The 14,821-nt window shown below is 41.3% G+C and overlaps 1 protein-coding gene across 2 annotated transcripts in view; it reads right to left on the bottom strand.

The window, feature by feature from the left end:
* The window catches only part of LOC116057839 (protein NLRC3-like), a 556,293-nt gene extending 546,610 nt beyond the window's left edge, over window positions 1-9,683 (bottom strand). Inside the window, exons 1-3 of one of the 2 annotated variants that reach the window (XM_035998137.1) lie at window positions 9,449-9,683; window positions 7,508-7,627; window positions 638-784 (exon numbers count right to left, since the gene is read on the bottom strand). In XM_035998137.1, the coding sequence (XP_035854030.1) occupies window positions 638-784; window positions 7,508-7,627; window positions 9,449-9,576 (395 nt within the window). In that variant the 5' untranslated portion in view covers window positions 9,577-9,683. The remainder of the gene's footprint in view (window positions 1-637; window positions 785-7,507; window positions 7,628-9,448) is intronic. The other variant, XM_035998138.1, reaches the window with a different exon arrangement.
* Between the last annotated feature and the right edge of the window lie 5,138 nt (window positions 9,684-14,821).

Genomic DNA, 14,821 nt, shown 5'->3' with positions numbered 1-14,821 from the left:
GCGACGGTGAATGCGCTCAGAGCAGACAGCTGTCGGCTATCAGAGCAGAGAATACATCAGCAGTTTATTTGTTAAGTGGTAGTAAATGTAGGCTACTGTGTAGGTTTCCGTTTGTCTCTGAATAAATTCTCCAGAAAGTTCCAGTGTCTTGCTTCTCAACATCACAACAAAACAAAAAGAGCCGCGGCAGTAGAGGAGAGCAGCAGTCAGCTGAAAAAACTCCGACACAGAGAGAGGAGACAAGAGGACGGGGAAGCCCGTCAACAAACCAATCAATTATAAGTATCTGGAGACGCAGCTCACGTATGTGATGACGGCAGGACGTAGTTTTCTCACGTAGAGATCTTTAGTGCGCTTGCATAACTGCAGTGTGAAACCAAAACTTACCGGATCAAATGTTACAATGGAACAAAAACATGGACCTTGGTTCGGACCTTGGTTCGGACTTTCATGTGTGAAAACGCCCTTTGTCTCTGTTTTTTTAAGAATAATAATTAATTTCTGCTCTCTTTGTTACATTTTTGATAGCAAATTAACTTTAATAGAAACTTTAATATAAAAACACAAAATCACAGAAAACATTAGCAGAGGAATCTGAAAATGAGTCATATTAATGAGTTGGTATCAGTTCTCTTACTTTGTGTCTGAGGGTCCAGGTTCAGCACTGAAGACTGGAGGATCATCTTTGGACCAGTCACTCTTCATAGACTGACAGCCAGATACTACAGACTCTGCTCCGTCCTCCTCTTCCTCCAAATCACTCATCTTCTGATCTGAAGTCAGTCTGAGAGGTAAAACAGGAACACTGACTGGGAGCTCACAACACAAGAATCAAGACACACACACACACACACACACACACACACACACACACACACACACACACACACACACATACACACACACACACACACACACACACGCACACACACACACACACACACACACACACACACAGAGTTGTCTTTAAATCTGTTTTCTTTGGTTAGCTGCTATCAAGTGTGGCCTGAAATGTGGAGATCTATAACCGATCTGACAGAAAACAGTAACTGTGAAATATAAAGTCTACTGTGCTACATCGGGGGGGAAGAACACAACAGGACAGTGACACTCTCACCGCTGGATCTCCTTCTGATAATGTGAACGCAGTGTTAAGGCTGAATCATACTATGCAGAGCCTACACCGTACCATGGGTCTGTTTTCTTTGACGTTTGACAGTTTAGTGTTTCTTGCTGATGTTAGTCTAGTCTATAAAGTAATCAATGATCTGGCCGCTCCGCCATTAAATGAGTTTGTGTCACTGCGTTCAGGCACTGGGAGGAGAACTAGGACGACCAACAGAGGTGACTGTACAGTACAGAACAGATCTACAGAGTCAGAAGATCAGTCTTCTCTGTTAGAGACACAAAGTATTATAACTCAGTACCAAGAGAGATCAGAGAATGGAACAACTTTGCTGGTTTTAAATTAAAGTTGAAATCATGGCTGAAATCAACCCAATCATGCTCCCATCAATCATCAACCCAAACAGCCAATCTTGATGTAGTGAAGTCCTGTTGTAGTGCTGTCTAAATGTTGGGATGTTATTGTTGGTTCTATTGTTGTGGTGTTTTAATGTTGTTAAATTGTATTGTTGCTGTTGTCTTCATGTTGTGGTTCTTGTTGTCAAAGTAGTGTTGTTGTGTTGTGGTTTTTGTTGTTTGTTGTTGTAGTGGGTGAGTTTTAATACTGTGAAATCTGATTGTTGTCTTTTACTACAGTGTTAGATTTCCCTTTTGACAGAGATGTTATTCTCTGTTTCCTGCCCAGGGACTACAGATGGAAATTAGCTTATAGCTAATTCTGGTACTGATAAGGAGCTGTGGATTGTCCCTGTCAAATAAATACATAAATAAATAAACTGTTACTGATGTTCAAGAGCTGTTTTACAGAAACACAAATATCACCAAAACTAGTGGGGTGGGGGTATAAAAATCCTTTTTTTTGGGTGGGATTAAGAACAGTCTCATGCATGACTTATAATCTAAATGTGTGTGAAGTGTGTATCTTTACTCTAATACTGATGGCTTCAGCTTTATATTGATTTATTGTGTTTATAATCACATCAGGACTTACCGAGCCTTTCTGCAGTTCCTCACAGCTGGAATCAGTCTCAGTTTTCCCTCCGGTGATGTGTTGTACTGACTCAGGTCCAACTCATCCAGAACCTCCTCTGACATCTGCAGCATGTAGGCCAGAGCTGAGCAGTGGATCTCAGAGAGTCTCTTCTTTGATCTGTTCTCTGACTTCAGGAACTCTTGGATCTCCTGATGGACTGAGTGGTCGTTCATCTCCGTCAGACAGTGGAAGATGTTGATGCTTCTGTCAGGAGAGATCCCATCCCTGTTCATCTTCTTCAGGTTGTTGATGGCTCTCCGGATGATTTCTGGATTGTTGTCTGTCTGACCCAGCAGGCCTCCTAAGAGTCTCTGGTTGGACTTCAGAGAGAGGCCATGAAGGAAGCGGACAAAAAGGTCCAGGTGGCCATTTTTACTCCTCATTGATTTCTCCATGGCTCTCTTCAGGAAGACATCCAGAGATGGGTAATGGTCATTGTCACTTTCACTATGGCTATCTTTCTTTCCAAAAGACTTAAAAATCTTCTTGAGAAAAGACTTTGAGACGGGTTTTTTTGAGACGTTTGAGTCCCTATGCTTGAAGTCTTTCCCCAGGAAGTCCTTGAGTACCTGTGTGTTCCTGTTGGTGTAACAGTGGAACAGGTAGACTGCAGCCAGAAACTCCTGAACGCTCAGATGAACGAAGCAGTAGACTGTTTTCTGGAAGATCACACTCTCTCTTTTGAAGATCTCTGAACAAACTCCTGAGTACAGCGAGGCCTCTGTGACATCCAGACCACAGCGCTCCAGGTCTTCTTGGTAGAACATGATGTTTCCTTTCTTCAGCTGTTCAAACGCCAGCCTCCCCAGCTTCAGAAGAACTTCCCTGTCAGCCTCCGTCAGCTCCTGTGGACTCGTCTCATGTCCCTCAGCATACTTGAGCTTCTTCCTCTTTGTCTGAACCAGCAGGAAGTGTGAGTACATGTCAGTCAGGGTCTTGGGCAGCTCTCCTCTCTGGTCTGTAGTCAACATGTGGTCCAGAACTGTAGCAGTGATCCAGCAGAAGACTGGGATCAGACACATGATGTGGAGGCTCCTGGATGTCTTGATGTGGGAGATGATTGTGCTGGACAGCTCTTCGTCACTGACTCTCTTCCTGAAGTACTCCTCCTTCTGGTCGTCAGTGAAGCCTCGTACTTCTGTTACCCTGTCAACACACGCAGGAGGGATCTGATTGGCTGCTGCAGGTCGGGAAGTTATCCAGACGAGAGCCGAGGGAAGCAGCTTCCCCTGGATGAGGTTTGTCAACAGCACGTTGACTGATGACTTCTGTGTGACATCAGAAACAACCTTCCTCTTGTTGAAATCCAGTGAAAGTCTGCTTTCATCCAGGCCGTCAAAGATGAAGAGAACTTTAGAGCCAGCGAGCTGCTCTGCTGTGACCTCCTGTAATGATGGATGGAAAACACGGAGCAGCTCCAGAAGACTGTACTGCTCATCTTTGATCAAGTTCAGCTCCCTGAAGGAAAGAGGAATCACCAGATCCACATCTTGGTTTTCCAAACCCTCGGCCCAGTCCAGACAGAACTTCTGCACTGAGAAGGTTTTTCCAACGCCAGCGACGCCGAGCATCATAACGACTCTGATGTCTTTCTGTTGGTCAGGTAAGAATTTAAAGATGTTGCTGCACTTGATTGGAGAGTCATGGAGGGTCTCCATCTTGGAAGCTGTCTCGAGCTGCCTCACCTCATGTTGGGTATTAACTTCTTCACTCAGTTCATCTGTGATGTAGACCTCAGTGAAGATCCTGTTGAGGGGGGTTCCACTTCCTGTTTGATCAGCTCCTTCAGTCACACGTTCATATGTCCCCTTCACACTGATCTTATGTTTATGTTTAACAACGTACACTGTAAGGAAATACAAAATGTCTATTTATTAATAGTGTTATTTTTAGTACCAAAAACAACAATTATAACAATAAAAAGGAATGACAACGGAGGGATTAGATTTCTCTAAATGTAATGACACAAGAAGAATGCTGTTTTGAGACATGAAGACATCATCAGACAGATGGACAGTCTTACTTGTTCTGGATCTTTCTCCACACTGGGGACAGCAGGAGTCTCCTGATGAAGCAGACTGGTCCCAGTATGAGGTGATGCACTGTCTGCAGAACCAGTGTCCACAGCTGGTAGAGACTGGATCCCTCAGGACGTCCTGACACAAAGCACAGCAGGACGGCTGCTCCTCCTCACAAACATCACTCCTCTCCCTCTTTCTGTCAACACACTTCTTTATTAAATTACTTGTTGATTGAAAAAAACCCTAAAAGCTCAGATGTTTTAAAAGTGATGTTACTGTTCTGTTTGAATTCAGTCTGTAATGAAAATGTTCCTTTAATCTAAACTCTCCTGCTTTCATAAACACTAATAACTGCTTTTCCTCTCCGACTGTCTTATTAAACATTTAGTGATCTGTCTGTAGTTTGTTTATTAAAACAAACTCAAGACTTCCTGCAGCTCCTTCACAGTAAAAGTCCTCCCTTAAAGAGAGCTGATTATGTCCTTTTCTGTTTCCCAGTCACTTTGAGCAGCTTAGCTTGAGTCCGTTAGGTTTGAACTGAGGTTAGAAGTAGTCTGAATATTGAGGTACACCAGCAGTCTCAGACACACAGCATGTAACAGAGGAGTCTCAGGTTCAGGTCCAGACTGGTTCCTTCTCTGTAAGTCGTTCTGTTTTATGTATCCTTCTGTTGTCAACTTTGAAATTAAAAATAAATGTGGCCCAAATCTACATTCAACCAATTCTGCTCCTTTCTTACTACTGTGATGTTCTGTTGTTTATCTGGGGAAAGGGAGACCTCTAGTGGTGACTCCTAACGTAATGTAATGTTTATTTGTACTAGCAGTCCAGCCGTAGCTCGATGATACATGGTGAAGTAAACGGTCACATATTTTTCTCTCTTGACTTAAGTTGGCCAGAAAAACGTTTGCCTGTAAGTACGAGCTCATCCAGTTATCTTGACATTAAGTACTAATAATACTAGTAATGAAATCCTTTGTTAATGAATTAAAGGTTGTTGTAAATGTGTATTTGGATCGTATAGGCTAAACGCTAGCATCGTGATGGAATTTCCCATAGAAGTTAGCCTTAAGCTAACACATTTGTTTCTAACAACGTCTGTAACCAAATGAAATACTGAGATGTATTATATGTTCTCTGTAGTTTTACAGTGCTTCCTGAGTAAAGTTTGGAAAGGATACACAAGCTTCAGTCTTTGTCTTGGGGACCGTTCGGTATTCATGGAATGGACCACCGGAGGAAAATAGGGGAGGGTCATGTCTTTTTATTATTTGTTGAGGGGAGGGTCACCCAATCCAACATTTTATAGTCTGGGTGGGGGGGTCACAAAACTTTTGTATTCATGAAACAGCAAAATTTCAAAGTGGCTTGTTTGGTGCATATTTATCCATGTAGCTCTCAGTCTCGCCCCCCTACTCTAGCAGATGGTCTGACCCATACGCGGAGTTTGCTGGGGCACTGCCCCCCTAGTGGCTCAAACAGGTAATTGCATTGTGTTATGTGCTCCCCTGCTCTTTCCTCCTCTCTGTTCATCTCAGGTGTTCCTGATTTGTGATTGACGGTGGCCCCGCCCCTGGATATAAGAGGCTGCCAGACAGAAATTGGGGAGAGACTGAAGCAGCACAGATCAACGTTGTCATCTGTTATCTTTCTTTTTATTTCATTGTTTTGAGGATGGAGGTCTGGTAGTCTAGTTTTCGCGGCTTTGTTTCTATTAGTTAGTTTACTCTTTAGTCTAGGGGGGGGAAGTTCTGGGTCCGACGGCCCTTGATGGGTTGGCCCAGGCTTCCTCTCTTCTTTTGTTTATTTTGGCCAGACCTCCAGTCTCCCATAGTTTTGATTTAAATAATTTGTAGTTAATTTGTGAATAAATTTTGAATTACTTTCACTATCCTCGGGTTTGGTATTATTAGATGTTGACGGTCTCATTTAAATTGGGTTTGTTTGCTGTGGCCGTAACAATTGTTTAAAAAATGTGTGGAATAATTACATCTGGCATGACCACATATTAAATAAATATCTTAAATAACACAAAACAACTAAATGGTGATAGGTAATACATTAGATTTCATATACTGCTTTAGTAAAAAAATATTACCTGGCTGACGATGGGAGCAGCAGGACGCAAAAAAACAAAGTTACTGTTGCACTAGTCTGGACATCTTGCCGTGCCAACCTTGCAATAAAGGTTTCCTAAATGCCATATATATACATGTGATGTCAGCTTACTAATTGATTGCGGGTTTTGTGTAGATTTGGACTTTTATAAGTTTATTCCACTTTGTTAAAACGGTGAAGTGGAGAGGCCTCGTTCACCTGTTTGGAGCTGGCTGGTGAATGGGACGCTCGTATCGGCCTTGCTGGATACACCGTGACTCTGTTAGTGGATCTCCTGATCGCTGTGGATTACTTTTTTATCGTATCATTGGATTACGGAAATTACGCGATTGGATTTCATGAGGGCGAATTGTTAAATTGTTACAATGTAATTTAAAATCTGCTTTAAAAATAAAAATATAGCCCATGTTTTGGATAATGTTCAGCTTTGGCAGCTTTAACTATGTGCTAAAATATACAATGACATGTCATATACATGCCTAGTGACGAGTCCATAGCAACCAGAGTTGAATTGGTTATATCCCAGCGTCCTTTGCTGAATGGTCTCAATGTTTTATTGTTTTATTTCATATGAATACTAGTTTACTAGAGGAGGAACTTAGTATTTGAAGTAATGCAGTAATGCAGGAAGTGTGCATTTAGTTTCCATGCTTATTGTGTTTCCACAACAATGTTAGTGAGTAAATCTACTGAAATGGCCCCCCCACCATAACAGAGGAGTGGGATGTGTAAAATGAGAATGCAGAGATTAACTCCTGTATGTCATGGCTGTTAAAAATAAGTGGCATCTACACATCTTTACCAAATGCTAAACAGTACAGAAGGCATCCATTTATTGATGGGGAGGGTCATTCCTCTTTTTGCAATCATTTTGGAGGGTCATAGAAATTTAGTTACTGGCGAAGGGAGGGTCAAGTCTATTTTTACTAAAGGTCCCAAAACTCCTCCGGTGGCCCTTTATATAAATAACAAACAGTCCCTTGGGGAAACTGTTAGCTATCTGCTGAGCTAATGTAGCAGGCTAGGTCGCGCCACACACACACAGAGGAAGAACAACTACTGTCTGTGGATGTTTGTTCTTCACCTTCAAGAACAATATATTGTGGCGAGAACTTATAGATCTTTAATATACAAACACACAATCACAGGAAACATTAGCAGAGGAAACTTAAAATGCGTCATATAAATGAGTTGGTGTCAGATCTCTTACTTTGTGTCTGAGGGTCCAGGTTCTTTACTGAAGAATGGACGTTCATCTTTGGACAAGTCACTCTTCATAGACTGACAGCCAGATACTACAGACTCTGCTCTCCGTCTGTTGTTCTGGACCCTGCAAACACCAAGAGGTTTTTATTTTTATTGCTTGGATCCTTAAATTCTCTTCTTTTAAAGCCAATTCTGAAGCTATTAACACAGAAACTACTGCTACTGTCAATAATTAGGATTACAAATGTATATTAAAGCTGCAAGCGATGGACGGGCCCTCGCGCCTCGGCGCGTCGGGGTTACCCTAACACTAACCCTAACCCTATCTCTGCTGAGTTCAATGACACCTCACACAAGACCCTACCTTAAACAATTCAAATGTTATGAAAGGGGGCGTGGCTTAAGCATAGGGGGCGGGCAAAACCATCACCAATGAAGAAGGAACTCTCTGCTGAGTTCAATGACACCTCTCACAAGACTCTACCTTAAACGGTTCAAATGGTATGAAAGGGGGCGTGGCCTGAGTAAGTGGGCGTGGTTATATTATAGGGGCCGGGTCATTATCACATGTAGACCACATATTATAAGTTTCATGTAAATCAGATGATGTTTGTCATATAAGGCGCATTTCCTGTTGCCAGCGGGGGCCGCTATGACCAAAAGTCAAATATGGCCTGTAGGTGTCCTAAGACGTGGACCCTTGTCAATTGTGAGAATTTTCGGGCAGATACGACAACGTACACTCAAGTTACAACAATTTATTTGTTCATCGCTCAACACTCAAAATGGCCGCCACGCCACGCCCACACCGTCAGACGAAAAGTTTTTCTTTTAATTTTCATCTTTAAGGTGTTGGGATGATAGAGACCAAGTTTGAAGTACATCGGATGAAATCTCTAGGAGGAGTTTGTTAAAGTATAGCACCTTGACTTTTAGGCCTACTTCCTGTTGCCAGCGGGGGGCGCTATGACTTTAAGTAAATATCGGCCTTTATTTGTCCTCAGGGTTGGACTCTTATGAATCCTGAAAAGTTTCGAGCCAATCGGACAATGTACACTCGAGTTACACCCACTTCCTGTTTCGGCGGCGAAACACACAAAATGGCCGCCCCGCCACGGCCACGCCCTATGATGAAAAGTTTTTCTTTTAACAACTTTTCATCTTTAATGTCTTAAGATGGTACAGACCGAATTTGAAGTTGATCAGATGAAATCTGTAGGAGGAGTTCGTTAAAGTACGACATGTGGCCAAAATCGCACTAATTTCGAACTTTGAAATCAAAATGGCGGACTTCCTGTTGGGCTTAGGGTATGGCTTCAATGACGTTTTTTGTACATCTTGACATGATACATATGTGTACCAAGTTTCGTGAGTCTACGTTAAATGCACTGCAGGGGCTCAATTTATTTAACATTGTAGGGGGCGCTAGCGAGCCATTTTTGCGCGCCTATTCCCGAAACCCTTAAAATACGTAAATTTTCACCAGACTTGATGCGACCGCCAAATTTGGTGAGTTTTTGAATATGTTAAGCCCCTCAAAAAGCCAATTCATTTGCCGGGAAAATAATAATAATAATTCCTTCAGTTTCAATAGGGCCTTCACCGCTGTCGGCGCTCGGGTCCTAAATATTCCTTTTAGATTGGCTACTCAGCATCTGATCTCAGCCGGTATGAACAGACTGATTAGATAACATGGACGCCTAAATGTAAATAGCTCTGCTTCACGGTGCTTTCTCCTCCAGTGTATTTTCACTGAAAAACTTCTTCAGCAAGTTTTGTCTCTGTTTTTTTAAGAATAATAATTAATTTCTGCTCTCTTTGTTACATTTTTGATAGCAAATTAACTTTAATAGAAACTTTAATATAAAAACCCAAAATCACAGAAAACATTAGCAGAGGAATCTGAAAATGAGTCATATTAATGAGTTGGTATCAGTTCTCTTACTTTGTGTCTGAGGGTCCAGGTTCAGCACTGAAGACTGGAGGATCATCTTTGGACCAGTCACTCTTCATAGACTGACAGCCAGATACTACAGACTCTGCTCCGTCCTCCTCTTCCTCCAAATCACTCATCTTCTGATCTGAAGTCAGTCTGAGAGGTAAAACAGGAACACTGACTGGGAGCTCACAACACAAGAATCAAGACACACACACACACACACACACACACACACACACACACACACACACACACACACACACACACAGTTGTCTTTAAATCTGTGTTTTCTTTGGTTAGCTGCTATCAAGTGCGGCCTGAAATGTTGAGATCTATAACCGATCTGACAGAAAACAGTAACTGTGAAATATAAAGTCTACTGTGCTACATCGGGGGGGAAGAACACAACAGGACGGTGACACTCTCACCGCTGGATCTCCTTCTGATAATGTGAACGCAGTATTGCATAGTATAATTCAGTATAACTGAAGAGTGTAGGCGGCAGCGTTGCCAACTCCAAAAAACAGTCTATGGCTCCTCCCTCTCGTCTAAAAACGTCACATCTGCAACCAGGATGGCTGCGCCCATAAACGCAAACTCGACGACGGATAACTGATCTCCACAAGTCCATCTTCTCTGGCCTCACCCAGAGATGCAGGTGGAGGGCTGTTAACAATCCGGGGAAGATCGACAAGGCTCGCAGGTTTTTTTTTTTCTTTTTCCACTGTGCATTACAGACAACCAACAGACTGTAACACTATGTCACTGTAATTGTAAAGGCAGCTTTTATTTCTTTACCCAGGCATTTGGACTTGACTGAACAGAGTGCTGCACAAGTGCTTTAAGCTGTATAATTCAGTATGACTGAATCATACTATGCAGAGCCTACACCGTACCATGAGTCTGTTTTCTGGGGTTACAGCTCAGAGACTTTGACAGTAAAATAATAAATGTTGGATTAGCACTCACCCTTCCTCAGCCTTCAGTTTCCTCCTCCTGCTCTGTTCTCTTCACACTAAATGGAGTCTCAGCTGACTCTACTCTTCCTGTTCTCATGCACCTGATCTGCTCCTCCCCCTCTTCATTTACAGGAAATCACATGAGTTATTCTAAGAGGGTGTGTGTGTGTGTGTGTGTGTGTGTGTGTTGGAGCTCCACCTCCTGTCCAAATCAACAAACTACCAGCTGAAGGCTGACTTCACCATCTGGCCTTTCCTCTAAATTTCTGCCACTGGAAGTTACACTGACGAGGAATCTACCTCGGTGGTTGGTGCATACATACTGTACACAAACACATATATTAAACATTATTATGAAATAAACAATAAATACAGAAACAAATATAAACTAAATAGTTGTTTAACATGAGAGAAAAGAGGCTGAATGGTTGAGTGCAGGATGGGTAAAACATAATATAGTCTATTAGGCCGGGAGCCAGGTCCACTCCTCAGGATGGTTTTTGATACCTTGCTCCCAATTCGGCCCCGTTTGGTCTCAGGGGCCAAAAAACACCCTTTTTGGGAAAAGCTTTTGGCGGAATTATGTAATTGTGAACATTAAGGTACTGCAGCTACATAAATGGTCATATAACCCTAATATTCTGCATGGTGCATCCTGACACATAGGGGAAACTAGCAGAAAAAGATTCTGGGGATTGCTGCCTTTTTGCTGTCAAATATCACCCTCAACATACCCCAAAAGCATGTCTGTCCGCCTGACAAATTGTCATCAAAAGTGATAATTTTCAAGCATTTTATTATACCACTTCCTCAAATGTACATGAAAAACTTCCCAATTTTATAAGCTTCAATTTTAAGTCCAAGATGACCTTTCTATCTAGAGGATTACAGCTGGTATCACCAAAGTTCTCCACTGTACCTCAAATCGGACAAAACAGAACTTTCAAGCATTACCATATGGGATTAAGCATATTTTTTGATATACTATATTACCATATTGCTATACTATATGAAGTGAATTACCTTACAAGTGAATAATATTAAGCCCCCGGCTTGGTAGTTTGATTTAGTTTCTGTCCACTTTGAATGAAGTGTGTTTCACGATGATAAAAGTAGTGATTATTTACATGGAGTCTGGTGGGACCTTTGCTCCAGATTCTTTTCACGTAACACTGTGGGCACCAAGGGTGCAGCTTTTGTTTAACCCTTGTTTTGTCTTCCCAGGTCAAAGTTGACCCGGTCTGTTTTGCCTGTTTTGTAAAGTTTACATTTTCCAATTCTGTGTTACATCTTCGAAGCCTTTTCAGCATCAAACTACGGTTATTCTCTTGCATTGTTCTAAACTTTCTGCATATTCAAAACATCATGAAAAATCTCCAAAGTTTAAATCTACATAAACGACATGACAGTCAAAATCTATAATATCCATATTCCCCCCGCTGCTGTTGTGTCTTTAACCCCCAGATGTAGCACAGTTCTTTGTTTTACGTACATGTTCTGAGCCCCCTGAACCTCTCTTGGGGTAGTGGGTTGTTGTATATTTTTTTGAGGGGAGACAAATATACCCTTTGCTAAATAAATCCGAAATCTACACCGGTGCAGGTTTTTCCTGCGTTAAGGGCGTCTTTACACCTGTAGTTCGTTTGCTTTGGTCTGAATCAGTTGATGAGTTACCGTATTTTCCGGACTATATGTCGCACTTTTTTTCATACTTTGGCTGGTCCTGCGACTTATAGTCAGGTGCGACTTATATATCAAAATATTTATAATTTCACGTTTTTAAATGTTATTTCATGCTGGAAACATTACCGTCTAAAGCCGCCAGAGGCGCTCTAGGCTTCTGACAACTATATGCTGCTCCTAAAGACAACTGAGAAAGAAAAGAAACTGCAGGTGACTGCAGGTAGTAAAATATGCAGCCGAAAACGGTAATTGAGCAGCAGAAAGAAAGTTTGGAGTGAGAGAGAAACTTGTGAGGGACTGGCGAAAAGGTTAGTCTTACTGCAATAAAGGAAACAAAGAAAGCTAGTCGGCTAATCGCGGACTGAAAGCAAGATGGCCAGAGCTGGAGGAACGAGTCCACAGATGTAGATGCACGTCAACGCTGCAGTTACGTCTCCACGCCCTGGTAGTTGTTCTGTATTCTGTTGTATAGTTGAATAACTGTTAATGTGTTACGTTAACATACCGGACACCTACCGTATTCAGCCCCTTGTTCTGTGTGCTACTGTGTAGTTGAATAACTTGCCTTTCCAGATTAAATGTCTGTTCTTGATCTTGGATTTTGTGAAATCAATTTCTAAATAAATGCGACTTATAGTCCAGTGCGACTTATATATGTTTTTTTCCTCTTCATGACGCATTTTTTGACTGATGCGACTTATACTCCGGAGCGACTTATAGTCCGGAAAATACGGTACATAAACCGAAATGCGTCCTTACAAATCATGCAAGAACATTCCCTCCTCTTATTGGTCAGGACGGCGATAAGACGCAAACGCAGCCGGGGCGACGGTGCGTGGTCGGGATGGGCGATACCACACTTTTAGGATTCAATACGATAGCGATACTTTTTCTTGCATTTTCATCGATACCGATACCGTTAATTTCTTATTGGCAATTTTTGTCAGTAAAAATATTATTACATTTAAGACAAATCACAAGACAAATACAGACCATTTATACAAAATTATCATGGTCGATACATAATAAAATTTAAATTAAAATAATTAACATAAATATGAATGAAATAAATTAATTATGAACAAAAACATACACATTTTCAGGCCCTTGGCTGTGTTGCTGTCGGCTCTGTCTCATTCGCTCGTCTCCTGTCACGTGACATGGGCCAGCTCAATACGCCGCCAGGTACAGGGGTGTCCCTGCACATAGTCATTTACTGTATATATATATATATATATATATATATATATATATATATATATATATATATATATATATATATATATATATATATATATATAATCCATTTCCTGTTGACAGTGTGATGCTGACTCAGCTTTGTTCTTGTAATCTTTATTAACCTCCTGATGTCCTCGGGTCAAATCTGACCCATTTTCTAAAAGTTTCTACATCAGACATTTGGGTTTCTATCAACCAAAATGTCCAAAATAATAACCTGGATGGTTCCATACGACGCTCTTTACAAGTTAAATAAATGATCAGTTCACTACTTTCTTTGACTTTGGGTGATTTATACAATTTTATAACATTTGAAAAAAAATTGATAAAAGTACGCTGAAAAAAGTGACAAAATGACGGAAAAAGTTTAAAAAACATTGAGGAAAAAAAAACAAAAAAGTCAAAAAAGTGCAGAAGAAAAGTGAGAAAAACATCTTTTTTACGAAAGTTACAAAAACGACGAAAAATGTAATTTGGACGAGAAAACCAAAGTAGCTTAGTGGGGGGGAGGACAACAGGAGAAGTTAGAATCCATTTCTAATAACTCTGACTAAAATATTGATTCAAAATGTGACTGACTAGCACTAGCATGTTATGAATAAATCTTAAAAGTGGACAACATGAAAAACACAGAACAGGTGAACTTATGAAAGAAAACTGACGTTTTTATCAAACTTGTAAAAGTTAAAATCCTTTGTTTACTACAACACGTAATGTAAAGGCTAACCGCTACTTTATAAACTTCATGGTTTTCATTTTAATAGAAATTGTAAACACAAGCTCAACATGTTGTCCAGATGTCAGACACACAGTTCTAATACTGCAAATACTTCAATACTTTCACAAGTTAATATTGATATTGAGCAGCGTTAGAATCAGAGAAATAAAACATAGTTTTCTCTGTTTCATCTCTACTAGAAATGCAGCTGTAGCAAATAATCTCACTATCACTCTCCTCATTCATATTTTAATATGCTACAAATAATCTCACTATCACTCTCCTCATTCATATTTTAAGATGCTACAAATAATCTCACTATCACTCTCCTCATTCATATTTTAAGATGCTACAAATGATATCCAGCTACAAAAATGACTGAAGTTAGAGCAGAAGTCCTCTCTCTCTCTCTCTCTCTCTGTCTCTCTCTCCCTCTCTCTCTCGCTCTCTCCTTCTCTCTCTCTCTCTCTCTCTCTCTCTCTCGCTCTCGCTATATCTCTACTCTCGTCTATCTCTCTCGCTCTCTATCTCCTCTCTCTCTCTCTCTCTCTCGCCTCATCTCTCTCTCTCCCCTCGCTCTCTCTCTCTCTCCTCTCTCTCTCTCTCTCTCTCTCTCTCTCTCCCTCGCTCTCTCTCTCTCTCCCTCTCTCTCTCTCTCCCTCGCTCTCTCTCTCTCTCCTCTCTCTCTCTCGCTCTCTCTCTCTCCCTCACTCTCTCTCTCTCTCTCCTCTCTCTGTCTCCCTCTCTCTCTCTCTCTCTCTCTCTCTCCCTTGCTCTCTC

This window comes from Sander lucioperca, chromosome 23 (genome assembly GCF_008315115.2).
Source record: "Sander lucioperca isolate FBNREF2018 chromosome 23, SLUC_FBN_1.2, whole genome shotgun sequence".
Lineage (NCBI taxonomy): Eukaryota > Metazoa > Chordata > Actinopteri > Perciformes > Percidae > Sander > Sander lucioperca.
This window is presented reverse-complemented; position numbering and strand designations above follow the sequence as displayed.